Genomic DNA, 27,438 nt, shown 5'->3' on the forward strand with positions numbered 1-27,438 from the left:
CATTATTATTTTACTTAATTTTATATTATGATTTTTGTTCTTAAAAACAATTGAAAATTGTTCATTTTCGATGGCATTACTTTTAAGTTGCATCTGTGACAATCATCGCCTTTCTGTTGGTGGTGCACCCGGGAATCCCCTTAGTAATAGCCCACCTCGAGATTCGTTTTTCTCGCGCTTGACTGCAGAAACCTTTCAGCTTAAATGCAAGCGTCGCCGGATGAGTCCTTCGGGATTAGCTGCATCTTCTGCTGCGCTCTCTGTGCTTCACATACTTTATTTCCATATGTATATTTCCCTCCAGCGCTTGCCCTGTTTTAGTGTGGCGAACATCCACGCCAAGTTCAAGGAGGGCCAGCATCCGTTGAGTGATTCCTACAAGCGGTACAAGCAGCCCGGCACCACCACAGCCAGCCAAGAAGGACTAAGTAGCGTGGGTCAGGGTCACCAAGGACAGAGTCACCACACGACGCACCAACCGCAGCCGACGGCGCAGCCACCACATGGAATCCTGAGGAGTGGCAATTCCCGACTCCATCAGGTCCACGATGCGGCACGAGGACACCCTGGAATGCCCGGACAGATTGGCCATCCCGGACAGACGCAAACTCTACCCGGAGCATGTCGCAAGCATCCGAATGCCGGATCGAACTTAAATCTCTATCTGCATAATGACCTGGAGAGGCGGTAAGCAATTAGGTGTTTAGCAAATATTGATTTGAACAAATACTGTTAAGCTAATATGATAATAAGAGAGAATTCGATAGTCGGGTGCCTCGACTACCGGATACCTGTTAGATAGACAATAATGTCGCTGCAAACGTTCTGTTTTATTGTATAATACATATATGTATATTGATTAATGCTATTCATAAACTATTTAACCTTTTCGTTTTAGTTTTTACTTCGAAAAGCCAGCTGTGTCCAAGTGTAATCTGCACTCGCGCAGCTTCGCCAAGTCGCTGAATGAGCTTTGCACGGATACGTCCGTGTCCTCCACCCATGTTCCTGCGCCCCTTCTCCCTTCCGCTGCCGACCCATTGCCCGCCCCCGCCCTATTCGCCGACTTGCCTCAGGAATTTCCACTCACCCGATCCGTATCTACTGCCACGGAAATATATCCAGCTTCATCTTCGGCTCCAGCTCCGCCCTCCGCCCAAATGAAACGAAAGCAGCAACGGAACATGGCCACTAATACGAACACGAAGATCTCAAACAATCCCCCATCCTCCCACTCGCAGATGGAAGATCAGTCGCGGCTTTGTGGCCTGAAGCGGGGCCTCCGGAAGACCAAGGACGAGCTTTTCCAGGAGTTCTGTCGACGAGCTGGTATGCGCAGCAAGCCGAAGAACATATACTACATCAGTGGCGGGGACGAGGCGGAGGAGGAGGAGCAGGAGGACCAGGCCAAGCGGGAGGAAGTTCCAGACGATCCGCATCGCAATGACGACGATGACGCGGATGGCGATGACCACGGCTTCAGGCAGTTCAACCGCATGGAGGAGGATCATCTCTATGTGGTGGGAGGTGAGGTTTTATTCTGAGGCAGTGTTTGAATGATAGATTGTTTTCATTCGATTATCATTTATGATTATTAAAACTTCTGTTTAATAGAAAAGTATACTTTTTTTCCAGACCATGCCCAATTGGTGGTGCCGCGTCGCACGTCCATGTGCGTGGACTCCATGGGACAACCGCTGCGCAGACTGAACTCGAATCTGTCCCTGCACACGGATCTCAGTTTCCCCGGAACGGGTGGCTATCCGGGCATGCGGATGTCCTTGCCACAGCCGGCTGATCTCGGCCAGAGTCGCACCTTGCCGCGCTGCTTCCTGCGACAGTCGTCCGATTCGCTGGCCTCCCAGGGCTATCCATTGGGCTCCAGTCAGCAGCGGTTCTCCCAGCTGATGCTGAATCAGCAGCAGAATCGCTTCGTGTCCTCCACGTTGACACTGCCCCAGGTGGTGGCGCCCAAGAGTCAAGTGCAGTGGCCCACGGCGATTCCCTCCTCGCCGTCGAACTACTCGAATGGCTATCAACAGCATCCGCAGCCCATTTACCCAGCTCCAACATCGGGAAGTGGAGCACCTGGGCCAACGGCTTCGGTCTCCGGACCAGCGAAATTCCAGCGCGGCTACGCCTTCGATGATCAACAGCGTAGGTCCAGTTTCATGAGTGATGCCTTCGACCTGGACGAGATCGAGCGGGAGCGACGGCGATCCCATGCCAGTCTGTTGGGAATGGGTCAGGTGAGGGATCCCTACGATCTCATCAATGGCACCGCCGTCTAGGATACCCGTACCCACATACTCGTAATCAATAATGCCAAAGAAACGAAGAGCTAACATTTTTTTTCGGAAGTAAGGTGACAAAAGAATAAATATATGTCTATTGCAAAAATAAACTATTTAAAGATTATATACAATATGTAGATGGTCCCAGCAGGTCTTAAAAAATTGATAAACTAAGCGCACAATCAGGCCCACAAAATCTATCAAACGTATACACAAGTGAAAAGAGTAGTAAAATTCGAAATAGGTCTTTAAAAATTAATAAATGCGCACAATTTTGGCCAAAAAACAATGCGTTTTATTAATTGTATTAATAATATTTTGTTCTTCGCAACAAACCGCAACCTTGAAATTGTGGTTAAGGATCGCCCTCTTGCACGTCTTAGGATGGATTAAATCTATTGGCACCTATTTTGATGACTCAGTTTAATATCGATTAATTTCGGATAATGTTAAAAAAAAGTACATTAATTCTAATGTTACACTTTAATGTTTATTAAGAGATATACAACCACAAACACAAATCTATTCCGATTTACGGAGATGCGGCGGACTCTATAAAGGGAGTTTTGGAACCTAATTAGATATTTTATCAGTTTGAACATATTAATTAGTTCTTTCCTTGATTGTTTCACAGGTTTATGCGTTTCCAGAACGCCTGGCTGTACGAAACCTCCGTGCTAGATTCCGCATTCCGCCCCCGGGCTCCATCCGCCACGGCGCTCATGACCAAATCCTCGAAAGCTTCGCCCGACGATCTTCCGGGCAAAGTGCTTTGCGAGGAACTGGAAGTGGAGACATCCAAATGATGAACGGCTGGTTCATTTTCGTTGATTGTGTGAAGAGTGGGCGCCGTGTGGGGGCGTTTCGGGAGCTCCAAATGTGCACACAACCCCGGTTCCGATGCTGCGGTGGGTGCACTCACAGGTCTTCCTGTTTTTGTGGGCACTGCAGGTTTCACTGCCTCTGCGCCGCCAAAGAGCATCTGCATCCTGGCCATGGATTGCTGGAACTTTGTGCTGGGCGATCTGCCGGCCCCCAAGGAGGGCAGCTCCATGCTGGAACTGCTGCTGCTGCTATCCAGAAGTGGGTTTGGTGTTCTCAGGCCGAGCGCATCTTTGGCCCGTTTTAGGAGCACGTTCATCTCCCCATTGCAGCTGCTCCGCGTTACAGCGGGCTTAACATTGGTCAGAAGGCGATCCTGTTTCGGAGATGCTTCAGTAATCTGCAATGGCAGATCTGCTAGCCAATTCTTAACGGTTTGCTTCTCCTTCTGCTCCTCCTTTCTGACTGGCATTATCCTGCCCAACACCTTGTTCCTGGCTTCGGTGATGGCATTCGTAAAGGGATAGCTGTCGTCTTCGTGGCCCTCGTCCAGTTCCGATAGCCACAGCGGCGACGACCCCTTGGAGTCCAAGATGGGACCGGGTAAAAGTTGTTGGTTGCGCAGCTCCTCCAGTTGAGCCACACTAGCTGCGTCCTCCTTGCGGACGCGTCGATGCCAATCCCGGAAACCGTCCATAGTGCGATGCATCTGCTCTCGTTCCCGCTGGCAGCTGGAGCGGATTCTCCGGGCCCTTGTGGCATCCTCTGATGACTTGTGGGCGGATGTCTTCGGCTTGGTCTTCTCCAGGTAGCTGAGAAAACTTTGTTCCAATAGGTCGCTCTCCTGTTCCAACTGCAGCATTCGGCTTCTAATGAAAGTTACATTATTTTAGGAATACTATACGTAGGTATACGCAATTCACAAACTTACTTGGCACTTAGTAGAGCCTCCTCAAAGCTCGGCCCTTCTGAAAGTTGTCTATTTAACGGTTTGAAAGGCGTCGCTTTTGGAGGCAGTGGATTTATCGTGTTGGTGGCCACCGAATGCATTGGCGGTTTCGGAGGTATAGAAGGTTGAGGAGGTCCTGCTGGAGGTACCGTTTCAACGGACGGCAGCAGTGATGCACGTGGTGAATGGTCCCGAGGAGCAGGATCATGTAAAGGAACAGGAAACTGTTGTCTTGGAGTAGCAGGAGCTCTGGAAACAACCCACATATATGACTAAACACGGGGTAAAAGATTTGCAAATTTAAAAACTCACTGGGTTCTATTTTCCGTTGAATACAGATTCCCGGATACGGGGCCTCCTTGGAATGTGAAAGCATTGGTGTCGCCGTCTACGGGATGACCACCGCCAGTTTCTTCTGCAGGAGCGCTACTCCGAAAAACTGGTTGTCTCGACGTTTTCGTAGGATCACTGTAGACCCTTGCAACTGGGACCAGAGGAACAGGGTGTTCAGAAGCCCCAAGCAAGTGGGCAGGAAGGCGAGTCACAGGCACAAAGGTGCCTGCAACTGGAACTCCACCTGGCGGAGCCAATGTCAACAATTGATAGGGGTATCCCAGGTCAGGATACGTGTGCTGTTCCACATGGGACTTAACAACATCCTTGCCAGTGATTTCACCGAGAAGCGCTTCATCAGCGGCAGGCTGAGCCAGAGGCGGAGTGCAAATCTCACTGGAGATGAGCGTGGTAGACATCGCCGTGTTCCAGTTGCCAGAAGCGGAGCCAACACCAGTTTCATCCGCCCACATGGGCATGATGCGAGCCGCCTGCTCCGCCGCAAGCTCCGTCTGCTGGATCTTCTCCGCCAGCTGCTGATGGTGTGTCTCGTAGTGCTCCAGGAGCCGGAAGATCTGCTGCACGAGGTCGCGCGCCTCCGCCGACGATTGCGAGTCCCGCTCCACACGCTTGCACAGGGTCTGGAATTCGAATACATATTTAGTAATCCGCTTGCAGAATAAATAGAATGGCTGCAGCTTATTGTTGTTTTAATCCTCGAGAGACTTACCCGCCAGGAGTTCTGCCGTCTGTTTAGACGAAGCATCTCGGCCTGGTGTCGCAACTTCACCTGGAAGAGTTCGTCTAGCCGCTCCTTTTGCAGCTCCAGCGCCTTGTTCAGGGAGAGCTCCACCCGTTCGAGGAACACTTGGCCACTGAAGCTGTGCAGCATCTCGTGGATCCACTGCTCGTAGGACTTTTGTAAGATTGGCGGCTCGCAACTAGCCTGATTCCCAGCGTCCCTTAGATGCATTTGCTCCGTTTGAGTGATGACATTTTCCGTGTGAGCTGACTTCATCGATGTTTGGGTGGCTCTACTTGCAGTGGGTATCGTGCTCTCCGTTTGCACGGAGTTTTCCCGCTTCTCGGGCAGTGGTATTTCCTTTTGCCACTTCTTCTGCTCCAACTGCTCCAGTTTCCGGCCCTCCTGCAGGCCCATGAAGTGGCCGTGGGCAAAGCCCTCGCGGTAGCCCAATTTGAAGCCCTTGTGCATACCCACAGAGTGCTCCTGCTCCATGGAGAGATTGAGAACGTTGCTAAGTAGTTGGACACAGCCGCACACATCCCCCATCAGGGTCTCCATTCGCTCCATGGAGACGTACATCCGGCCCTGTGGCTGACGGCTCTTTTTCTGAACCTTTTCGAGGGACTGGCGGATCACGGCCAGGCTGGCCAGTTGTTCACTGTGGAGACGGGGCAGCTGAGGAATGGCAACATCCAGGGCTGGCACTTGAATGGGTCCCAGGTTGGAGTGAACCACATCTTTCTGGTTCCTGCCACTGGTTACCTCCTGCTCCTCTTCCTTGTCCCCGGAGGCAATTTTGATGACCGGTTCGCCCGGTTTAAATGCTTGGCCAGCTTTCAAGAGTCGCTCCCTTTCGCGCAGCTCTTTTATTAGGAGATCCTCGAATTTTTCCGAGGATATCACCTCAACGGGCGGAGCACACGACTTGGCCAAATCGCGGAGGTTCTTTATCAACTGATTAAGCTGCTGCTCCACGGAGTGCAGAGATTGCGAGACACGACCGCCCACAAAGACACTTCGGCCATCTGCGCCCAGAATCAGCTCGTGCTCCTCCGCCTGGTACAGACCAGTGGTGTCCACCTCGGGACGAGCTTCTACGCAGGCAGAGGGCTCCGTTTGACAGCCGGTGTCTTGCAGAGAGACAGGGACCGGATGTTCCACCTCCTGCTCGGGCACGGTCCTCCTGATCTCCACCAGCGTTCGCATTAGAGCCATCAGCAAGCACTGCGTTTGTCCAGCCAGATCCTCCTCGTAGTGCGCCTCCGCCAGCTTTCCAAATTCCGGATCCGCCAACGCCTCTTTTTCTCCCAAGATGGCGGCCACGACCTCCTGCAGTTCCTCCGTCTGGAATCGGAATTCCGGCCGACTCCGGAAGTCCGGCAGCTTGCTGCGATGCGGGGTCTCGCTGCAGAAGACCGACAGTGTGAAGTGGCAGTTCTGGGAGTGCAGGAACTCCGCCACCAGAGTGTGCAGCACCATCGACAGTGGCGAGAGAAGCAGAGCATGGGAGTGAGCCATCTGCGCACCAGCAGCCTTGCTTAAAAGCTGGCCTGGAAAGGATGCATTTATGGTTTGATGGATTCGTAAGTTAAACTAAAATATCTTTCATTAGTTTGATTAGCAAACCCACCGAGTGCCGTGCTATTGAAGCAGTGAATGAGCTCCACCCGCAGGTGAGAGTGCATCTCCCGGGCAATCCCCTCCTGGTCCAGCCACTGCCGGAACTTCACCTCGAACTCGTCCTCCGACATCGCGGCCAGTTCCTCGAGCTGTTGCCTCAGCCGCTCCGCCCTGACATCGGAGTCATCCTGCTCCTCAATCTGATCCTGAGGAATAGGTACGTGCTTTCTGATAGGCCTTCCTGTGCGGGATCCGTGCGCTCCAACCTCCGGCGGCAATGATGATCCCCGCGTGACTGAAAATGAATCGATTCGCTATTAAGTTCGAAAAGGTTTATTGTACTGAATATTTTAATTTTTAAGATTATCTTTGAAACAAATTTGTGTATATAGTTTGTTCTGTTATGGATACCGAGTTAACTATATGGATAAATTAGTTGCAAGTTTTTAGTTGGCTTTATTGTCTGAGTCCTTCTAAATGCAACATAATAGCAAATTTTGGTATTTTTTAGTCTAAAGTAATAATAATAATAATTATTATAATAATAGTTTTAATAATCTCAATAATAATATAAAAAATAATAATAATAATAAACAATAATAATACTACTAATAATAATAATAGTAATAATAATAAAAATAAAAATAATTTAAATAATAATTATAATAATAATACAAATAATAATAATTTAAATAATAATAATAAAAATATTAATATTATTATAATAGTAATAGTCCCACCTCTAGTTATATTTGATGGTCCGCCCGGTCCTGGTCTGCCCAGTCCGCCTGCTTGGAGTCGCTCCCTGGACTGCGGTATTCTCCGCCTGGCGGAATCGCCTTCGGTGCTGAGCCTACGATTATGCTGGCGCACCCGCTGTGCCGCCGCTGACGCCGCCGCTGTGACCCGCTCCTGCTTAAGCTGCTCCTCCCGCTCCCGCTTTGCGGCCTCGTGCTTCCGCTCCCGCTCGCAGGGCATGCCGATGCCGCCCACATCCCGCTGCTTCGCCCGGAACGATGCCGTGGTCGTGCTCGCCGGCACCTGGCGGACCTTCATGCCGTCCTGGAGGAACTGGAGGTTCGGATGGGATCGAGAATCGCAGGATAGCACCTCTGACCGCCGCTTGCATGCGCCGCGTTTGAGTAACTGAACTTTCCAGGTAAAACGAGCACGAGCGCGAGACACTCACCACCAACGGCGAAATGTGACAGGTGGGACGGAGCCTGCCCTGCCACCTGGAAACTGAATGAAATGGGGGAGGAGGAGGTCAGCTCGATCGACGGGGGTTGGTCCTCCAAAGGTGTCAGCTGTATTGCCCCTATGTGAGGCGTGCTCTAAAAATTAGGTGAATTATATGACAACTGAGTTCTAAGAAATGGTATTCTAAGCAAAAGCTTATTTCTCATAAGTAATTGCTCACTGATACTTACAACGGCGGTAGTATTTACTGTCGAGACAATATAAAAACAGCAATATTTCTTGTGGAACCGCGTGTATTTTTCACAATAATAATAATTCGAATTTTAATTCAAAACAGCGCCGCTAAAAAGTTGGCAGTTGACTATCGATAGATAATTGTCGGCAAAACAGCTGATTGCTAAGTACATCAGCCGCACTGACGGTGAAACTAAAGTATGAGTTTCTTGCATTAAAAGGTATACAAATAACAAAATCAACGAGAACAGCTGCCGTTTGAGAATGCATTTTTATAAAAAACAAAAATTGATGACTTTGACTATTAACGGGCAGGACGTCCATGTCAGTCAGCTTTTGCGAGTGTTTAGCTGTGGGTGACAGATGGCCGTCGGCTGCGAGATCCGATAGATATCGAGTGGCAGTTGTCAAACGACAAAAAAGACGTATTTGCGGATATTTCACCAGGCAGAGCTCATCGCATTTGTACGCAGCACAGTTCACATAAAATAAGTTAATTTCCGTAATTAGTGCTTATTTGGCACTCGCCCAAAATCAAACTCTACTCATCTGCTCCCCACCCCACGATTATCTTTGTTGTCGCGCGCAGAAACACATTTGCCAGGAAGAAGAAGAACCACATCTCTTGTAAATTGTAAATATTAAGAGCATGCCCGCTTCCTTTGTGACGTGTGTGTAACTTACCCACGCCAGTTTCAGCCACACATTTTGCAAGGTCATCGTTGGACATGTCGGACCACGACAACCTATTCATCCAGATCCGCGCTCTCCTCCAGTCCGATGGCGTGAAGCTATGGGAGGAGCCCTACTACTCCGAAGATCTCGGTAGCATCGAGGGAGCACTGGAAGTACGTACAATATGTCCACCACCCCACACCTAGATGCCCTATTCCTTCTACATGTTACATGCTTTTCAACGAATCTAGTAAGAAGTTAGTTTCCGCAAGCCGTAACTTATATACCCCTTCAGCTAACATCATATTATTATAGAACGTTTGCAATTTTTATATAATTTAACACTTATCATATTTCAGTTTGATTTTTAAGTGCGCTTAAGAAGTATCATACGATATTATTGTCCGTTTCAAAAATACATAAAAACAACAGGACATTCCCAAACGAAGCTATTAAAATCCTATTATACTATAATAATTCTGGATACAAAGATATTAGTTAGTTTCCTTATATAGGTTTTCGATCCGTTTCGTTTCGACTAGAATAAATGTGATTTTTAAGCCGATAGACTAGTTTGCGTGTGAAAATGTAATTGCTTTCTTGAATTATTATTCATTTTTCAATAAATAGAGGTTTGAGGGACTTTAAAACTAAATTAAGAGCAATAGTAGTCAAATGAATAGCACATTACCAGCATTCATACTCATTCATTATTATAATATATAATATTTGATTCTATAATAAGACGTGTATTCATTTCATTCAAGAATCTGGCACTCAAGTACTCCGGCACGTTGAGCATCGATATAGATCGCTGCAAGTTCATTTTGAACGAGCTGCAGGAAAATGCGCTACGTTCGCTGGCCGCCCGACGTGAGTTCAGCTCCACAGGAATTGCCACGCTCAAGATTCGCCGCATTGACCAGCACAGCGGTGCCACAATGGTGGAGGTGAAGTGCAGCTTGGACATCATGGGCTCCGAACTTCTGGCAAACATAGCCAAGAAACTGGAAGTGCCGAATGCTGCGCACGTCAAGTGCATCGCTTCCGGCAAAGTGGTGTCCGCCAATGCCACCTTGGCCGACCAGAAGCTGAATAACAATCAGCAGTTGATTGTCATTGTGGGCGATGGGGATAATACTGGCGAAGCCCTATACGAAAGGATCAATCGCATCAGGACCGATGTGCAGGCGGTGGTGTCCTCGAAGAATAACCTAATAGAGGTGAGTAAATCGGGATCAATCGAGTGATGGGCAAGCTGCTTGTGAAGGTATTTTGGTTACGTCTAAACTGACGAGGAACTAACACTTTTTGTCAGAAGTTTTCTTTTTTAAATCACGACAATTGCTTGTATTTTCTTGTAATGCCTAGATGGAGGATCAGAATGGCAGCCAAGTGTATTTGCCGCCTTCCGAGCATAAAGCCCTGCTTATGGGTATGGGATTCTGTGAGAAGGCCCGTGCGGCCATGAATCGCGAGCATTTTGAGGAGGCTCTGCTCCTTCTTTTGGAGGCCGACGAGCATTTTGCTACCTGTAACTCTAAATTTCTAGAGTCCGTGGATAACTATGCTTTGCTGAACCTCGACATAGTGTGGTGCTATTTTTGCCTGAAGAACGTTACCCAGCTCCCGGATGCTGAGCGTCGCTTGGCCCAATGCAGTCGCAATTTTGGCATCAGCTATGGCGACAATTTCGAGAGGCTGTACTCCTTGAAGGGCAAAAACTGTCCCGAGAGAGCTTTAATTATGCGGCTTAGGTTGCTCCAGGGCGTGATCTTCTTCCACCAGAATCTTCGCAATGAGGCATTTGAGTGCTTCGAAGCGGCCAAAACTCTGCTAAGCGAACTAAAGATCAACAGCGAACAACTGGCTCTCCTGGTCGATATGGGCTTCGATCCCTCCGAGGCTCGTATGGCCCTGCGCTCCTGCAAGGGCGGCACCGCCGTCGAGCAGGCTGTGCAGTTTATTCACGAGCGTCGTCAGCAGCTCAAGAATGCACGCAAGAAATACAAAGGGTCCGAGCGTGCTATGGAGCGCCGCTTGAAGCGCTCCAATTCCAAAGATTGCACCTGGGTGAATCCCCGCAGTGTGTGCAGCCTTAATGACATGGGATTCGAAAGCGGACTGGCCACTCTCGCCTTGCAGCGCGCTAATAATGATATCCTAAAAGCGGTAAGTGTGGCCAAGAATATATTCAATAGTTAAGTTGAAATGAACTGAATTGATCAGTCTGTTTTAACTATAAGCTAATGGATAACATGTGTTTGTAAAAAATAATAGAAATATTTTTTTCTTAGGTGGAACTGCTGCAGACAGAATCGGACGAACTTAATGGAGCTTTGCCCCGGCTTCCGGTCACCATAGACAAGACCAAACTGGCTCAGCTTCTCCAACTGGGATTCCACGAGAACGACTCGCGCGTGGCCCTAGAGATTGCATCAAATAACATGGAAGAGGCCATCGACAGTCTGATGTGCGCCATAGATAGCGAAGAGGAGCTGACTACGATTTTAAATCACGTTGAACGTATGGCCAAAACTGGTGGGCAAAACCGTGACGGCCCCTCTACTTCGACCGCCTCCGGGCAGACCGAAGCTGCTCTGCCAGCGCCCCTTATCGAAGCTGTTATCAATCATGCTCGCGACGAGATTGAAACTTACAAGGCTTACGAGCGCTTTAACTCCGACCTCAACATGAGCGACATGGAATACCTGGACTTGCCCCTGATCCAGGAGGAGAAGATCCTGACTGAGTATTTCAATATGCTGCAGCAGTAGCTTGCATTCAACTTGCCTTTTTTTATATCTATACAAAAAATATAGAAAACCCAAACCGGTTGTCAAGATAACTGTAATCATGACTTGTCTATATTGAAAATCGTAGTCTTATAATGGCACTTAAGTGGCATTCAGCTTCCCATACCCCCCTCCCTCCGGGCTGCTGTTTGTCCAACTAGGCAAATAGTAAAATGTAGAGATTTATAAGTACATGCCTGTCCCCTGTCCCTTCTATTGACAACTGCAAAATGTGATTGCGCCGAGCCAGCGGGAGAATCCACCTTTTGGAGCCACCTGAAACTTGTTAGCGCCTCTGGTCATTGCTTATTTGTATTTTTATCATTATTTTTGTCGCTTGACTCTCGACCCCGGCTCGAACGGCGGCGCTTGATTGGCTTCAGTCGTAACCTTGTCGAGGCCAAAGGGCGCCGCCCACTAAGCTCATCCCGTCGACGAATCGAGCGGAACTTACACGATTTGCTGTAAAAGCGATCTGCTTAGCGAAGAATTTATTTATTAATACAAGTCGCACCACGTCTATAGACTAAATATTATAAGTCAATTAATTGGTGTTCTATATGTACATTGTACATATGTGTAAAATAGTAATTTTCTATTTATACACGGTACTCGCAGAGCGAATAGTATGTAAAATATTGTCTTGTATAAATGTGCACAGCACCATAGGCTTAAAGTATCCTGCGGCAAATGTGTTTTAAACGTGGTTTACATTCTTGTTGGGCGAATTGAAAAATTAGGCGACTGAATTTTTCTCCGTAAAGGTATCTGCTGTCATGAAATGAAGTGTGGAAAAATGGAAAATGAATTTGGTAGTTATCATACTCAATAAATTTCTTAACATTTTATACTTGTGCCTATTTCATAGAGCTAAGCTAAGACACGTGATATATACATACATATACGATTTAAAAAAACGAAATTTTATACTTGAATAAATTATATAAAAGCAAGAATCCAAATCGAAATAGAATGGTTAAATAGCCTATAGACAGTTCACGATTCTCGATTGGAAATCAGCCATTATTCACCGATTGGAAAGAGCCAGCACCACTTGGAACCCCCATTTCCCCCAGCAACCCTTCTCCAACTGAAGGCGGTCGCATGCGTGCCTCAAGTGGGAGTGGACGTCGGGTGTTACGGTAGCACGTGGAAGCCAGTAGCTGACTCAAGCCACTTCGCATTCACGTATACTTATTCCGGAGCAGTGTCTATAATAATGGCTTGGGCTTAATGGAAATCGGCAGTGAATGAACCCCATCACTGAACCCGGAATGATTTCAAGGAGACTGTAAATTGCACCTATTTTAATTTGCGAACGGTTTTTAAAAACGAGGCCAAAATATAATTAATAAGATGCTAAAACTCAAATATTCTCTTGAGCGAATGTCATATTTCTTGCCTTTGGATTGTGACATTTACTAAGAAACGATTTTATTTCGTATGAAATAATTAATCAATTTTTATTCCACCTTCTAAATTGATGCGATTTTGGCCTATGAAATGATTAAGCAATGAGTGAACTCAACCACTGAACCCGAAATGATTTAAGCTTATACAAAATTTAAACTCCAAAACAATGCCCATTTGCAGTATTTAAATGTTTCATAAAATCGTTTCTAATCTTGTAATTGTATCTAGAGAATTACACTATGGATTAGTGACGTGTGCTCTTTTGTCCCGAGCTTGTTTTTAAATTATACTTACTTTAGCTTAACTTTTTGCCACTTTAGTTTCCAGTTTCCATATTGTCATCGTTAGTTGGCCGTTTTTGTTCCTCGCATCGCTTTATTCCGATAAACAATTTCATAATTCGTATATATAGTTTTAATTTCAGCATTTTTAACGTTTAGTCTTTTTGCGATTTTTGCCATAATGACTTTGGGCATTACGCGCAACTAACTGATACGCAGCCAAGCGAATCTTTTGGACATTTGAAAATTTGAGCGTGGTCTGGGCCCGTGGACATGGACATGGAGAACCGACTCAGAATGAGAATGGTTCTGGTTGGCATAATTCCGGGGGAGGAGCGGGGACACGGGCTTCTGGACGGCGACATGGACGTGGTCCAAGCAAATTTGAATTCGAAAGCACTTGGCAGTTGTATGCACTCTCTTCCTGGAATTTCCTCTTGTCACCCGGTGTCCAGTTTCCAATGGAGGAATGGCTGCGATTTGCATTCTGTGATTAGACCGGTTCAGACGCACTGACTCTGGCGGATTTGCTTCATTGTGTGTCGCAAATTGATAGAATTTCCTCTTTTGAGAAATTCTAAGTGCAATTCACTCCACCATACATACTTACCAAAAAATATTTCTATTTGAATTACTCCTGTATTTTGTACAAGCTAGGTTAACACCTCTGATTATCAAATTCAATTACATTAACATACCAAACACTTAAACATAATACACATTAAATTACAAATTAATTTATTAAAATTACTTTATGGTGAATTGCAAAACGAACATTTATTCGATTTCACTTCAAAATCAATTTATATTTGTTTGACAAGTCGGAAACTGACTATTCATATGTATATTTAAAATAGATTTGAAGGTTAGGTTTATATGCCAAGCATTCATCCTAATATATATATTGACCTTAAGAGAATCTGTAACTTCATCCGGGAATCGTTAGATTTGTCAACTCATTCTCGTGCTTATATCATTCTTGGGTTCCGATTCATTAGCGCATCCAGGTACAAAGTGCGAGCGTTATAGCCCTATTTACACGGCCGACTGGCTCTCAAAAGTGGCACTAATTCGTGGATTCAGTGTTTCGGGAAGGGTTTCCTACATAGTTTTGACATTTCATTGGATATAAGTACAGTTGTGCCATGGGCCAGGGCTGCAATTAGTACATCCCGAAAAGATGGGCTAATTAATACCAGCTTTGCTTTCTGCTGCGTGTCACGCACACTCAACTGGGAAACAAAAGAACAGTTAGAAGCATGGGCGTATTCAATGTTTCTTTGAGGGGGTCACATAAACGATAGTAATGCACTTATAAGTTTTTTTTTTTATTTATTTAACGAAATTATTTTATTTAATTGACTAGCGTACCATTATCCTTCTTGGACAACTTGATTTAATCGATATAATTTTAACTATTCTTATTATCTAAGTTGTTATTTACAAAGATCACATGATTAAGAGTATTAAAGAAATGGAATGTTTAGTAATATTTAGAAAATTTGAATTATGTAGGATTTATGTCAAGTCTCCACCTGCACTTATAAGTAAAATGCTTAAAAGTTATCTGTCACTTTTATAACTAACATCAGGAAAGTGTGTACTTAAAATTCCATTGTTGTTCAAACATTACGCGAACTCTTAGGGCCTACAAATCGAAGCATGTTGGGTGTAAATAGGTCAAAAGATATGTATGTGGAACACAAAGTTAATCAATCAACAACTTGCTACGAATCCAAACATCCCATTTAAGGAGTACTATATTCCCCATTTGGACTTATTTCAATCTTAAGAAGTATTATTTGAATTCAAACATCACGTTCAGCAAATACTTTCTGTTTTATTTTCTATTTATTAAGTGAAGAATCCGTACATCATAATGTTGTATCTTAAAATCACAGGGTGGAGAAATTTTCTTATATATATATATATATATATATATATATTAAATTAAGTTTTCACTTAATTTCACCATTTAACTTAAGAATGGTGGCTATATTTAAAATTCTATTCCTTTGATCCCTTGTGTGCGCCCATGCTCCGAGCGCGCAACATGTTGCTGGTGCGATGGCCGGGAGCAACATGTTGCCGCCCACACGCAACAACAACGAAGTTGGAAGTTGGCGATCGACGTCGACGATCGCTTTTTTTCTTCGACGTCGGCAGCGGCGGCAAACTGGCAGCGGAATTAAATAATTTTCCGTAAGCGCGTTTAGTCAAGCTCAGTTCAATTGCGGCCAGCTTTGTTGGCGGACGTTTCAGGCGGCACTCTATACACTGTTACCAAATGCCAAGTAGTAACGAAAACTGAAGCAAACTACCGAAACATTCTTATTTTTTACTGTGCGAACTGTGCGAGCGAGAGGCAATACCCAAAGACAACACTCAAAGTGAAGAGTAAAACTCCAAAACAAAATATACACATATAAAACGCCGTGTGCAGTAAACAGTTGCAGTGACCGAAAAACCCTAAAAACAAAAAAAAATAATAACAAAGAAACACCAACGAAGAGGAACCAGCAGCAGCAGCAACAACTCGATTAGCGCGGTTAGTAGTTTTTAGTGTTCTCAGCTGTTTTTACCAGCTTCCTAAATAAGTAGGTAGTTTTATTTATTCGGGTACTTGCTAAATCAAAGCAGCAACAGCTGTTTTCAATCGCGGTCACTTTCAATTTCGGTGCACTGAAAACAATGGCCACCACTATTTCAAACATTGAAAAGGAAAAAACGATAGCTGAATCCTTTTGTATCTTTTATTTTTAATTATGTTTTTTAGTAAACCAATTGAAATGGAAGTGCAATTGCGAAATCTGTACAAATTAAGCATATAGAACTCTTTGTATGTATGAACAATAGCTTTTTGGGTGAACAAGTTTGAGAAGGACCAAGACGTTTTCCTCAGTGTTGGTTCGAGTTTCTGGTCGGTATCTGACGTTTCTGGTTTTTGAGGTTTCTCTGCACGTTTTTCGGCGTTGTTGTATTGAGTGCGTCTCAAAAAGGGCTGGAAAAAACAAGAAGTGCGGAGCAAAACAAAAGCGCTGGACAAATTGTCCATTCGAATAACCGTATTTAACACAACCACAAAAGTTGTAGATTTATGTAGTTAAAGCCAAATGGGCAGCACAAAAGGAGGTGGCGAGAGCAACAACAGCAACAAGCGATGAAAGCGAAAACGCATAGGAAAAAGCAAACAAAAGGAAGAGTAAATACCCTAAATTTTAATAAGTTGTTTGGAAATCCCTACGCAAATATGTTCAGCACTTGCAGTAAAAATTCAAAACATTTCAATTGAAAATATTTATTAAAGTTGTGAAACACAAATAAAATGCTCGTCGTGGTTGGCCTGAAAACAGTTGCAATTCATTTTGATAGTTTAGGAATTAAATTTGTTCCACCTTTCCTATTGAAAAACGCCCAAATTTGAGATCTATTAAAAACTGTACCATTTTAACTTAAGGCGGTGGTGCGCTTTGCTAATCCATGAGATCTGTAATGTGCATAGCTAAGTAATTATCACGTGTGAGTGTTGTACGGACATTTTCCCTGGAGGGTATCCGTCATGGTTTTTTCCGGCCATCGCATCTAAAGTTTAAAAGTTACAAAATCTCGACGTGAGAGATTTTTAACATTTCGCCATGTGAACCACGGAGTGGAGGGGGGTGGGGGGCGAAGAACCAACTGCATGTGTGTAAGCATATCAGATGCACTTGAATATATGTACATACACATGTACATATATTGGTAGTATCTCTGAAAATGTGAAGAAAGATATTTTCAAAGCAGCTGTGGGTATTTTATTAAGTTACTTTTTGTTCTATATAGTATACAATCTTATTCTTATTGATTTAAGACTATTTATGTAGTCTTATATTATTTCTGGGTTGTGGGGTAAACTGAAAGCATTCTTTCGGAGCAGAAATGCATTATTTATTTGTGATAAATTTAATTGACTGGTCGTTCAAAGCATTCCTCTTGCTACCCGTTACTCGTAGAGTAAATGGGTATATAGGGTTGGTTGAAAAGTATGTAACAAGCAGAAGGAAGCGTTTCCGCACTTACACGGTATATATGTATGTATATTCCTGATCTGTTCGTCGATCCCAGGATCTATTAAAGCTAGAGTGTTGAGATTGAACATGACGATTCCAGTCGCATAGACGCGCCGCAAGTTTGTTTCTAACTGTTGCCACGCCCACTCTAACGCTCAAAACTGCAACGACCACACTTTTAAACAATTTGTACATTTATTTTTATTTCTATTAATTTTTTCGCCCAATTTCTACCGATCAGAAAATATTTAAATCTTTCCTTTACCAGCTGAGTAACGGGTATCTGATAGTGAATTCGACTATAGCATTCTCTCTTGTTTTAGCTGGGTATGCGGAAAAGAGGAACAGATTTAAAATGCCATTCAAATTAGGGGTACTTTCGAGCAGGATAGTAGGAGTAGTGAGTTTGGCCCATAGCCTAGTTGGCATTCTGGATTCGTCTTCCGTTTCCTGAGCGTCTCGCGATTATCGACGGCATTACCATAAAATCTTTTAGCATTCCGCCACCAGGGGCACTGAGCGTTATTATCAGACTGGTTATTTATCAAGACTTAATTGCATTGCAAGTTTTTGCACATGTAAGCAGCGACCTTGCTGGCTGCTGATCGGGCTAAAAGTAAAAATCAAAAAGCAACAACTTATAAATAAATAAATAAAAAGTGAGCAGCGTTTCCTATGGCCAGCCGAATGGGTTTTATAAATAAAATACGAGTATGCGGCAGAATCTACATCTGATTGGGCATATAATTATAGCCAAGTCTGCTCAGGTTCTTGCCGACTCATGCTGATCGGTTGGCCGGTCGCTCGATTTGATGTGATTCAAGTTGAAGTTGGCTCACAAATCGAAAATCAATATTCAAAAGTATAAACAGGAAAACGCGTGCGTTTTTCAACGCTTCAGTGCCGGCGATCGCGTTTTTGTAAGTCGGAGAGCAACTAATGCGGTTTCTAATGCAAAGTTAAGTTGTTAAATCGGAAATACGGTTTACTTATATTTTGTAACAGTAAGTCATTCTTATTCCCAAGCGGAAGTTAAAAGTACATCCAGTCTTACACTGCACGCTTAATTATAATTTAACATTATATAGAATCTCATAGTCAAAATTTGAAATTCAAGACCCATTGTGGTTATATGCCATCGATTAATCAATTGATTCCTGAAAAAGAATACCAATTAATATTGAATGAATGTACTAATGAGCTGGAATGCAGTTAAAGAGCACAGAAAAGGGTAAATCAAATCAAATTGGCATAAATATTGTACAATGAACGCAAGAAAAAGAAATAAAAAAAAGGTGAGTGCATTTATGAGATGGATTGCAGTCAAAGTACCGAGATATGAAATGTTGCATAAACTGCACTATAAACCCGGCAAAACGCGTGCGATTTTAAACGCTTGGACACACGCGATTTAATCAGCTGTCGCGGAACATAAAGGGCGTTTGCGGAGGGGGGTAGCTACTGAAAGATTCCATGTACAATTTAAGTGGGATAATCATCCAAGCAAAATGCATTACACAAACCCATTTAAAGGGTGGAGGGGATCACGCCGGCGACCAGTCCACAAACCAGTTTCGCCTTATTTATATTTACTTTGATACCACTGTTTTCGTTTCGTTAGCGCGACTTGCTAGTTTTTGCGATTAGTGAAGACTCATGGTCAAGGTCGCGCTGAAATCCGAGTTAGCCAATAGATCGATGATAAATTGCGGCTAGAATCCACTCAAGTTGGCAGTCGTCTGGCGAAGTTTTATGTTTATGCTGATTCTGCCTCTCGGGCACTGAAAGAAAATCTATTCACTTTTATGCATATTTAATTTATTTTTATATTTATATTTTTGATGATGTACCATTCCTATAAAGTGGCACACAGCATTTAGGATCACTGAATCTAAATGTTAAGCATATATAGGTTATCGAACAGCTTCAAAACTTTCCTGTATTTTTCTAGTGCGGATTGATTACCAGAGGTTTTCAGGGAGACGGCGCAGGTGGGTCAAGTTCTCATCTGAATTAGTGCGTCTGTCAGTCGAGGACAGCTGAGATGTACTTATATGCAAATGGAATGGAAGTTCACACATATAAAAAGTTGTGAAGTTACTTGTTAAAAAGAGTAGCTAGTAGATATATGTAGGTATCTATGAGATAACAATAAAACTATTGTAACCGAAATGCACCTTCTCTTAAAGGTCAATGGAGCATTTCGAGTTCTGGACGGATGATAATACAAACCTGTTGATACGCTCTTTCTTGCCTCGAATACAGCGGTTTGCTATATTGTTATAAAACACTTAAGTCTAGTCGTTCTGGAGATTCTAAATACATTGGCTTAGAACGAACTTTCGATTAAACAGCACTTAAGTGCTGTCTGGGGTCATTCCAGGAATTCATTTGCATATTGAGCAACCAAACGTGATCTAAACGAGTTTTGATATAAAAGGGGAGGCGGCGGTGGGATGGGATCTCGAAACAGCCACGAAATCCCGTTTCGCAACTGCATCAGATTCGCAGATTCGCTTATTTTCGCTGTATTTTAATTAGCCCAAAAGTATTAGTATTAGTTTCGCTTTGCAGGTACCTACTTGTAAAAAAGTACGCGAAAACATCTGGCTATTATGGCCAAAGGGGGCATAATGCCCATTGCCTTCTCCTGGCCACTGGGGGGACTACGTGCCGGGAGTGTCTAATTGCCGGTGGAATCGCAGGCATTAACACATTTGCATACGGCCAATATCTTCCTTGAACTGGATTGGAGTGTCAGGCCTGTGGGAGGCTTTACCTGTTAATTAAAGCCACTGCACTAGCCGCTACTCATTTTTTGCTATTCGCAGACTACCTTGTAATTATCAGCTTAAAGTCCCTGACGCCGTGACGAGCGAGCGGGAATGGAGCTGATAAGCCGCTCGCAAATAACCATTTACACCATCTACGACTATGTACATAGTATATTTGGCCCAGTTTTCTGCCGGCGGGAAACTGGAACGATCGGTTCACGCAACATTAGCCGGGGATCAATCAAGCATTAGATAATCCCCGCTGATGATGACATTGGGTCCACTGCAACATTATGCTATAGGCCATTGACTAATCGGCAAATGCAACTGAAAGTGGATTTGGAACTGGGACTAAATCTGGTATTTTACTCGATCTGGTTCCATAAGCTTTGCCAAACGAGTTGCCAGTGGGGCTGGCATTTATTTTGGCGTGGTTAGAAACAAATTTAACTGTTGCACATATTATGAAACTGCCCCCATTTGAAGTAAGCGCATTTTGTTTTTATATATATTTTGTAATTATATCTCTAAGATTTCCAAAGGGAAATATATATTCTAGAACACAGTTGATGGTTGAAATATTTTGCAATTTTTGGTGGATATTTGCAGCGTATTAATCTGGAAACTACACCTTAACCAATAATAAACAATGTCTATCAGATATCAAAATAAAATGTGGTTAATATATCCTGATATCGAGTGATTCATACGGGGAGACGGACAGTCGGTCGTGGCCAGATCGACTCGGCTTGATCCTGATCAGAAATATATACTTTATACTTTATACGGTCGGAACCGGAACCGGAACCTGTTACATACTTCATTAACGACTCCAGTATACCCTTTTACTCTGCGAGTAACGGGTATAAAAATGATTCGGGACGATTGCGTAAGCAAGATTATTCAGCAGATTGCTTCTGTTTTTGTTTATCAATATTCGCAAACAGTAATTGGAACGTCTTATATATTATCACTCTCTGATGATGTGGTTCTTGTAGTTTGCAAATACATTTTATAAGCTAGCAAGTTTAAGCACTGGCTAGTGAGCGTATTAAGTACTGAAGTACCCTGAGCCAGATTTTAGTTTCTGTTTATATTTCTAGGCAACTTAATATTCTTTTGTCTCGCCTCTCGAGATTTTCCCACTTTGATTTAAGTCCCAGCCAAAAGTCATAAGTCAGAGTGTTCACAACACTGAGCTAGCTCTATGCATACATATGTACATACATACATATGTACATATGTATTCAAAATGTACATATTAAATCGGGACGGAGTTGATTGGCATCTTGGCAAGATCAGCGGGTGGCGTTCATCAAAAGTCTCGGCCCGAGCTTTGCATACGAAACAGGCGAAAAGAATAAACACTCGTTTATTGCTCGGCTTACGTCTATTTGATTTGTAACTGGTTTTGCGAAGTTCGACATTGTCCGGGTCATAAATCTGGCCGTCCAGGTAATGGCTGCGGCTATCTTTCATCCGCACTCGGCTCAAATGGACAGCTGGTCGCCATAACGCCATTACGATCTCGGGCACCTTCACCTCGAATACGTCGAGCTCCTGTTTGGGCCATAACTCTTTGGCCGATCTTTCAGTTTTACGAGGGCCTAAACCTTGTGCGAGGCCACATGGTAAACTCTAAAATACAAAATTTAGAATTAATATTCTTGCATTAATCTTTTTCAATTAATGTTGTATTTACATTGTATCATTTAATTATAGAATAACACTGTGAAGTATGGGTTTCTTGCAACCGGAACCAAATTTTATATTGTTATACCCTTTACTCGTAGAGTAAAAGGGTATATTAGATTCGTTGAAAAGTATGTAACAGGCAGAAGGAATCGCTTCCGACTATATAAAGTATATATATTCCTGATCAGGATCAATAGCCGAGTCTATCTAGCCATCTTCGTATGAACGTCGAGATCTCAGGAACTATAAAAGCTAGAACGTTGAGATTCAGCATTCAGATTCTAGAGACAAAGACGCAGTTTTTTGACACATGTTGCCACGCCCACTCTAACGGCCTAAAAACGGGGAAAAATTGCCACGCCCACATTTTTTGCAGCATTTTTTTGATAATTTTTTATAATTTTATTAGTCTTGGGAATTTCCATCGATTTGCGAAAAATTTGTTTGCCACGCCCACTCTTACGCCCTAAAGCCGCCCAACCAGTCACGCTCACACTTTGAAACAAATTTTGAATATTTTTTAAAACAAAGGAATTTAGTTAATTTTACTTGATCTTGAAACTGAGTGACTGCTTAAAGGCATAGCTGTTTTGCCTGGTTGGCCGGTGACTCAGAGTATTCCGCTGAATAATTTAATTCAAATAATAAAGGCACGTTTTAAAATAATTGTCAGAAAATGACGTTAACTGCCACAATGGCACTATGCGGCTTAGCTCTTCGATTGCCACCGGGAAGCACTTTTGGCGGCAAGGCGAACAACTGAATAGCCTGAATTAGCAAGGCGGCTAACGGCACAAAGGCGGCTAACAAAGCAACAGGGGCTAATTATGCTGGGGAAGCGATATCCGTAGATATGAGATCCCATCTGTCCCCACAATTTACGCCCAACTCTCTTCCGTTGCTAAATATGGGCAAAATATCACGAGAGCTAGTTCGATTGGATATGTCGATAATTATTGGGTAGTATATTGTCTACAACTGCAGCAGTGGAAAATGACTTCTAAATACTTTATGGGGGAATAATTATAATTTGTCGCTAAGATCTTATGAATTTTAAGTAATCTGACATTTTTTAGAACGCCATAGTCGAGTGCCTCCACTATCCCGATACCAACAGGGGTAATCCGAGTCCAGATGGACTGTTTTCAAGATTGCACACGAGCTCCACCTAGCGCCTGCTACATTAATAGCTTTTAACTTTTTTTCATACAGACGGATCCTGTAAGCTTGCTTGCTTACTTTTAAAAATAAACGGTTAACAGTGTTTTTAACTATCCTTTTGATGGTTACAACAGATTTAAAAGAAACTTATTTAGTTTCGACCATACTTTGTAGCAGTAATTACGCTATTATGTACATGAAGTAGAAATAGCTAGTGAGTTTTGACCAACTCCGTTAGTTAATTTTTACGTAAATTAGTTACAATGCCGCTTATGTATTCCGCAAAATTACTAGAAAAGTACTCTCACATAACAAATTTTTATTTTTTTATTTTCAAAATAATTTATTTCCAATTCGGTGGATTTTTCCAATTTGTCAAAGGAACGGAAATTATAGCTTAACAACTTTAATTTGATATATTTAACAAACTAACTGGAATTATAACTAAGATGTATTAATTCTTAACATAAATTATTTTGTATCATCAATATAGAATTTTATTTCAACTGAATATTTACCTTAAGTAGCAATAAGATTCGCATAAAATTAAAATTAGCTGAATCAAAAAAATTATGATTATAATTATAACAGCCATTGTGTGTATATTTTTCAAACGAAATGTTTTATTTGTCACCTTGACTTTTCGATTGAAGATATTTTTATTATTTATTTGTTTGGCCCAGATATAAAGAACTATACTAAAAGGTGTCAGTCATTTCGATTTTCTCTTTGCAGACGACAAAAATGCCCGAGTGATCAAGCCAACACAGAGATCGCCAGTGGGACAAGTGACAGGAAACGGAGAAGTCAGCCGTAATGAGGGTGCACCTGAATGGTCGCGAGGTCCGGGAGCTGTTGCGAAAGGATTTGCTGGTGCGATGGCGACAGAAAGGGCTGAGTCTGATCCTGCTGGCCTGGCCAGTGATGGTCTTTATGCTGCTCTACCTGATCCGTCTGAAGTACGGATCGGAGGAGCTGGAGGCCTGCCAGTATCCCACCCGCCTGCTGCCCACCAAGAACCAAGTGGTTCCCGCTGCCTTCTCCTACATATGCAGTATTGAGAACCGCTGCCAGCCGGCCCATCCCTACGAGGAGTATTCCCATTGGAAGGAGGCGCCGTATGCTAGTCTCTTTTCCCAAATTACGCTTTTACAGACTCCTCAATTTCAGACTGCACTCCGTGATCGATGTGGTCAACGCGTTCGTAACCGACGAACGGCTCCACAAGGCCGTCGTGGAGCTGGCCGAGAAGGCCAACTTTGTGTCGGCCATAACTACATTGATCACCAGTGATCGGCTCGATATCATACGAAGTAAGTGGTAGTACCCTAAAATTACAATAATTACATTCAGATATTTTTGCATAGGGTTACTGTGTAAACAAACTTTCTAATGTTCCCAACTTCGCAGGGTTAAGTTATTGGGTATAGGATTTGTGGTTTTTATACCCGCTACTCGTAGAGAAAAAGGGTATACTAGATTCATTGAAGAGTATGTAACAGGCAGAAGGAAGCGTTTCCGTCTATATAAAGTACATATATTCCTGATCAGGATCAATAGCCGAGTCTATCTAGCCATCTTCGTATGAACGTCGAAATCTCAGGAACTATAAAAGCTAGAATGTTGAGATTCTGCATACAGATTCTAGAGACAAAGACCCAGCGCAAGTTTGTTGGTCTATGTTTCCACGCACACTCTAACGCTCATAACGCTCGACAAAACAGCCACGCCCGCACTTTTGAACCATTTTTCGAAATTTTGTCATAATTTTATTATTTTGGTCATTGCAAAAACTTTTTTTGCACACCAACTCTAACGCTCTAAAGCCGCCGAACCGGACACGCCCACATTTTACATCAATTATTAATTTTTTTCTCATTTTATTCACCAATATCTATCGATATCCCAGAAAAATGATTATATTTCGCGTTCGCATTTACAGTAGCTGAGTAACGGGTATCTGATAGTCGGGGAACTCGACTATAGCATTCTCTTTTGTTCGGTATAAATATGTTTGAATACCATATTCATTGATTTGCAACTTTTTTACTTCGTTTTTTGTACAGGTAACATAAGTGAAATAATTTCCCTGGTGCCCGAAATCGAACGACGAATGAACTACAGCTTCGACATCAAACATTTGTTTTCGAGTATGTTTAAATGTAAACTGCTGTTATCCAAATAATCCCAACTGATTTCTCTGGTAGATCGCGAGACCTTCGTGAAGTTGGGCGTTCTTTTGTGTGGTCATCCGTTTCCCAATACCGATACTATACCGCTGGTCAATGAAATCCTGGAATCCGAGGACTTTAGCCAAGCCAACGATGCAGAGCTCGATGCAATGCCCAGTGAGTTGAACCCTCTATAAAGGAGGTCCCCTTATAAATTCCCAAACACTGCAAATTTCCAATCTTGCTCTGCCTCCAGCCCGTCGTCGTCGTCGATCCCAAGATCTTCCCACGGACTGGAGGCCAAGTGAGCATGATCAAATATTTTTTAATATTGGAAAAGCTCCCTAATTACAAACAAATTATATTCTTAACTCCCATCTTTGCTTCTATTGCTTAAATGAAAGGGGCTTATCTTTTAAACGCGGCCAAACATTCTGTTTGTAAGGGTGTACAATAACTTATTCCAAAAGTTTTCCCAAGTTGCCAACTGCTTTTGTATTTATATCCATTCTAACCACCAGCTAAATACTGCAAGCGCCTCTACCGGGATGTGACTTCTACGAACCAAGGCAAACTCACCTGGAACACCATCAAGCCGATTATCCAGGGACGGATCTTGTATACCCCTGCCAACGCTGTGACCGAAAGCGTGGTGAAGTTTGTAGGTTTTTTCTTTGCAATTTACCTTAATAAGAAACGCGAGAATGTAATAATTATATTATTACAGAGTAATGCTACCTTTGAGGAACTGGATAGGCTGAAGCAACTTAGTCGTGCAGCAGCTACTATTCTCACCAAGCTGCACACAAACGCTACTTTCCAGGAGGCCTTCGATAATCTGCTCAAGTTGGCCAAGTCGCCACTGGTCAAGAGTTTGGTCGGCGATGACTTCGATATTGGGGAAATTGAAAGGGTCTTCCAATACATTCGCACCAACCAACTGATATATGATATTCTTACCACCGTGGCAGATTTAATGGATTGCGTTTCGGCCGATCGTTTTGAGGCTGTAGAAAGTGTGGACGAACTGCACAAGAGAGCCTACGAACTAAATCAGAACAAGTTGTTTTTGGCCGCCCTCAATATGGAGGACGTAAGTCTAAAGCAAGCGTCCTACCGCCTGCATATGGATACGGATAACACACAGCCGACTTTTGAGAACCGGAACAGATTCTGGTTCCCCGGACCCGCCGACAGCATGGTTATTGACCTCAAGTATCATCGTGGCTTCGTTCAGCTCAAACAGATGGTCGACCTGGGAATTATCAAGAGCAAGCGAGAAGAGGCGGGCTTTGCGCCGGAGGAGGATGGGCCTGAAAGTGGGCGTTCCTTAAGTGGTCTTTTTAGCATCAAGCAAGTGGAGAACGATGCGTCCGATGAGGATGATGATGACTTTGATCTCAGTCTGGAGGAAAGCGGTGACGAGCAGGCCACTCCAAAGGTATTAGCGTCTGCGAATGATCAGGAGGAAACTACCATTTCTCCTTCATCCTTGGATGGGATAACCACCGAAGAAGTTATGGTCACTACAGAACAGACAGTCGTAAGTGGTGACCCAGATCTGCTCCTGCTCAAGGATGAAGATGTGCTGAAGCGCTCAAAACGGCAGGGTTTGTTAGATTTGCTTGGAGGCTTCGGTGGATCTGGGGATGCCAAAAAAAAGAACAAGTTCGAAGTGGACAACATGCAGTTCTACACCAAGCAATTTCCTTATCCGTCCTTCCTTAACGATGTGTAAGAGTTAATCATTATCAATTGAATTAGTCCTTTCAATATATTCTTTTTAATTTTTGTAGCTTTAAGCGTGGCTTGTACTTGGCCCAAGGTGTCCAGGTGGCTTATCTACTCGGTCTGGTTGTATTCGTGGCTCTTTGTGTAAGGGAACGCATCTGGATGCGAGAAAGCCGTAATAGCATGGTGAGAATATGAATATAAATAATTATTTTCACCTAAAACAATATGGAACATGAGCTATTTTAAACATTTAAATTTCTTACAAACCTATTTTATATCTATCCCCTTTAGTTGATGCGATCAATGGGTCTGAAGGCGCATTCCGAGCTGGTAGCCTGGGCGCTGATAAGTTTTTTGGAGATTTGTGTAATCTTTGCGCTGATCAGCGTGGTCCTATACAGTGGCGGTATTTTGGGCTATACCAACTGGTTTTTCATGATGTTCTACTGCCTGAGCTTTGGCCTTTGCCTAATTTCGTTCTGGTAAGTAGTTC

The 27,438-nt window shown here is 43.4% G+C and overlaps 4 protein-coding genes across 7 annotated transcripts in view; 3 read left to right on the top strand and 1 right to left on the bottom strand.

Annotated features, from left to right (window-relative positions):
- Window positions 1–3: 3 nt before the first annotated feature.
- LOC116802026 lies at window positions 4–2,398 on the top strand. Its single transcript, XM_032724891.1, is given in 4 exon segments — window positions 4–263; window positions 265–687; window positions 899–1,527; window positions 1,636–2,398. Coding segments are annotated over 4 exon segments (1,767 nt in total). The 5' UTR covers window positions 4–204; the 3' UTR covers window positions 2,292–2,398.
- A 157-nt stretch (window positions 2,399–2,555) lies between these two features.
- Window positions 2,556–8,617, bottom strand: LOC6615194. The gene is made up of 7 exons (XM_032724888.1): window positions 8,194–8,617; window positions 7,504–8,097; window positions 6,774–7,058; window positions 5,129–6,693; window positions 4,378–5,039; window positions 4,048–4,314; window positions 2,556–3,985 (listed from the first exon to the last, which is right to left on the bottom strand). Exons 2-7 carry the CDS (start codon window positions 7,817–7,819, stop codon window positions 2,923–2,925), a joined length of 4,158 nt encoding a protein of 1,385 aa, XP_032580779.1. The 5' UTR covers window positions 7,820–8,097; window positions 8,194–8,617; the 3' UTR covers window positions 2,556–2,922.
- A 2-nt stretch (window positions 8,618–8,619) lies between these two features.
- LOC6615195 (NEDD8 ultimate buster 1) lies at window positions 8,620–11,726 on the top strand. Of its 2 annotated transcripts, none has more exons than XM_032724889.1 (5): window positions 8,620–8,831; window positions 8,891–9,045; window positions 9,640–10,095; window positions 10,244–11,044; window positions 11,170–11,726. In XM_032724889.1, the coding sequence occupies exons 2-5, from the start codon at window positions 8,926–8,928 to the stop codon at window positions 11,647–11,649; spliced, it is 1,857 nt and encodes a 618-aa protein (XP_032580780.1). In that variant the 5' UTR covers window positions 8,620–8,831; window positions 8,891–8,925; the 3' UTR covers window positions 11,650–11,726. The 2 variants fall into 2 exon arrangements, with proteins under 2 accessions (XP_032580780.1, XP_032580781.1); XM_032724890.1 differs by having other exon boundaries at window positions 8,897–9,045.
- Window positions 11,727–15,597: 3,871 nt separating this feature from the next.
- LOC6615197 (ATP-binding cassette sub-family A member 13) overlaps window positions 15,598–27,438 on the top strand; it is a 42,746-nt gene continuing 30,905 nt past the window's right edge. The window contains exons 1-10 of one of the 3 annotated variants that reach the window (XM_032725994.1): window positions 15,598–15,909; window positions 23,776–24,158; window positions 24,211–24,353; window positions 25,107–25,190; window positions 25,248–25,388; window positions 25,468–25,515; window positions 25,733–25,872; window positions 25,939–26,945; window positions 27,008–27,128; window positions 27,237–27,427. In XM_032725994.1, the coding sequence (XP_032581885.1) occupies window positions 23,857–24,158; window positions 24,211–24,353; window positions 25,107–25,190; window positions 25,248–25,388; window positions 25,468–25,515; window positions 25,733–25,872; window positions 25,939–26,945; window positions 27,008–27,128; window positions 27,237–27,427 (2,177 nt within the window). In that variant the 5' untranslated portion in view covers window positions 15,598–15,909; window positions 23,776–23,856. Of the gene's footprint in view, window positions 15,910–23,775; window positions 24,159–24,210; window positions 24,354–25,106; window positions 25,191–25,247; window positions 25,389–25,467; window positions 25,516–25,732; window positions 25,873–25,938; window positions 26,946–27,007; window positions 27,129–27,236; window positions 27,428–27,438 lie in introns of those variants that run through there. The other 2 variants (XM_032725996.1, XM_032725995.1) reach the window with 2 other exon arrangements.

Source organism: Drosophila sechellia, chromosome X (genome assembly GCF_004382195.2).
Source record: "Drosophila sechellia strain sech25 chromosome X, ASM438219v1, whole genome shotgun sequence".
Lineage (NCBI taxonomy): Eukaryota > Metazoa > Arthropoda > Insecta > Diptera > Drosophilidae > Drosophila > Drosophila sechellia.

Excerpts from the sequence above, each read along its gene's own strand:
- LOC6615194 (XM_032724888.1), bottom strand. The coding sequence starts at position 7,819 with ATGAAGGTCCGCCAGGTGCCGGCGAGCACGACCACGGCATCGTTCCGG. Across the intron at positions 6,694-6,773 it reads CTTCAATAGCACGGCACTCG|GCCAGCTTTTAAGCAAGGCT; the intron begins GTGGGTTTGCTA and ends CATCCTTTCCAG. Across the intron at positions 3,986-4,047 it reads GAGGCTCTACTAAGTGCCAA|AAGCCGAATGCTGCAGTTGG; the intron begins GTAAGTTTGTGA and ends AACTTTCATTAG.
- LOC6615195 (XM_032724889.1), top strand. The coding sequence starts at position 8,926 with ATGTCGGACCACGACAACCTATTCATCCAGATCCGCGCTCTCCTCCAG. Across the intron at positions 9,046-9,639 it reads GCATCGAGGGAGCACTGGAA|AATCTGGCACTCAAGTACTC; the intron begins GTACGTACAATA and ends ATTTCATTCAAG. Across the intron at positions 10,096-10,243 it reads CGAAGAATAACCTAATAGAG|ATGGAGGATCAGAATGGCAG; the intron begins GTGAGTAAATCG and ends TGTAATGCCTAG.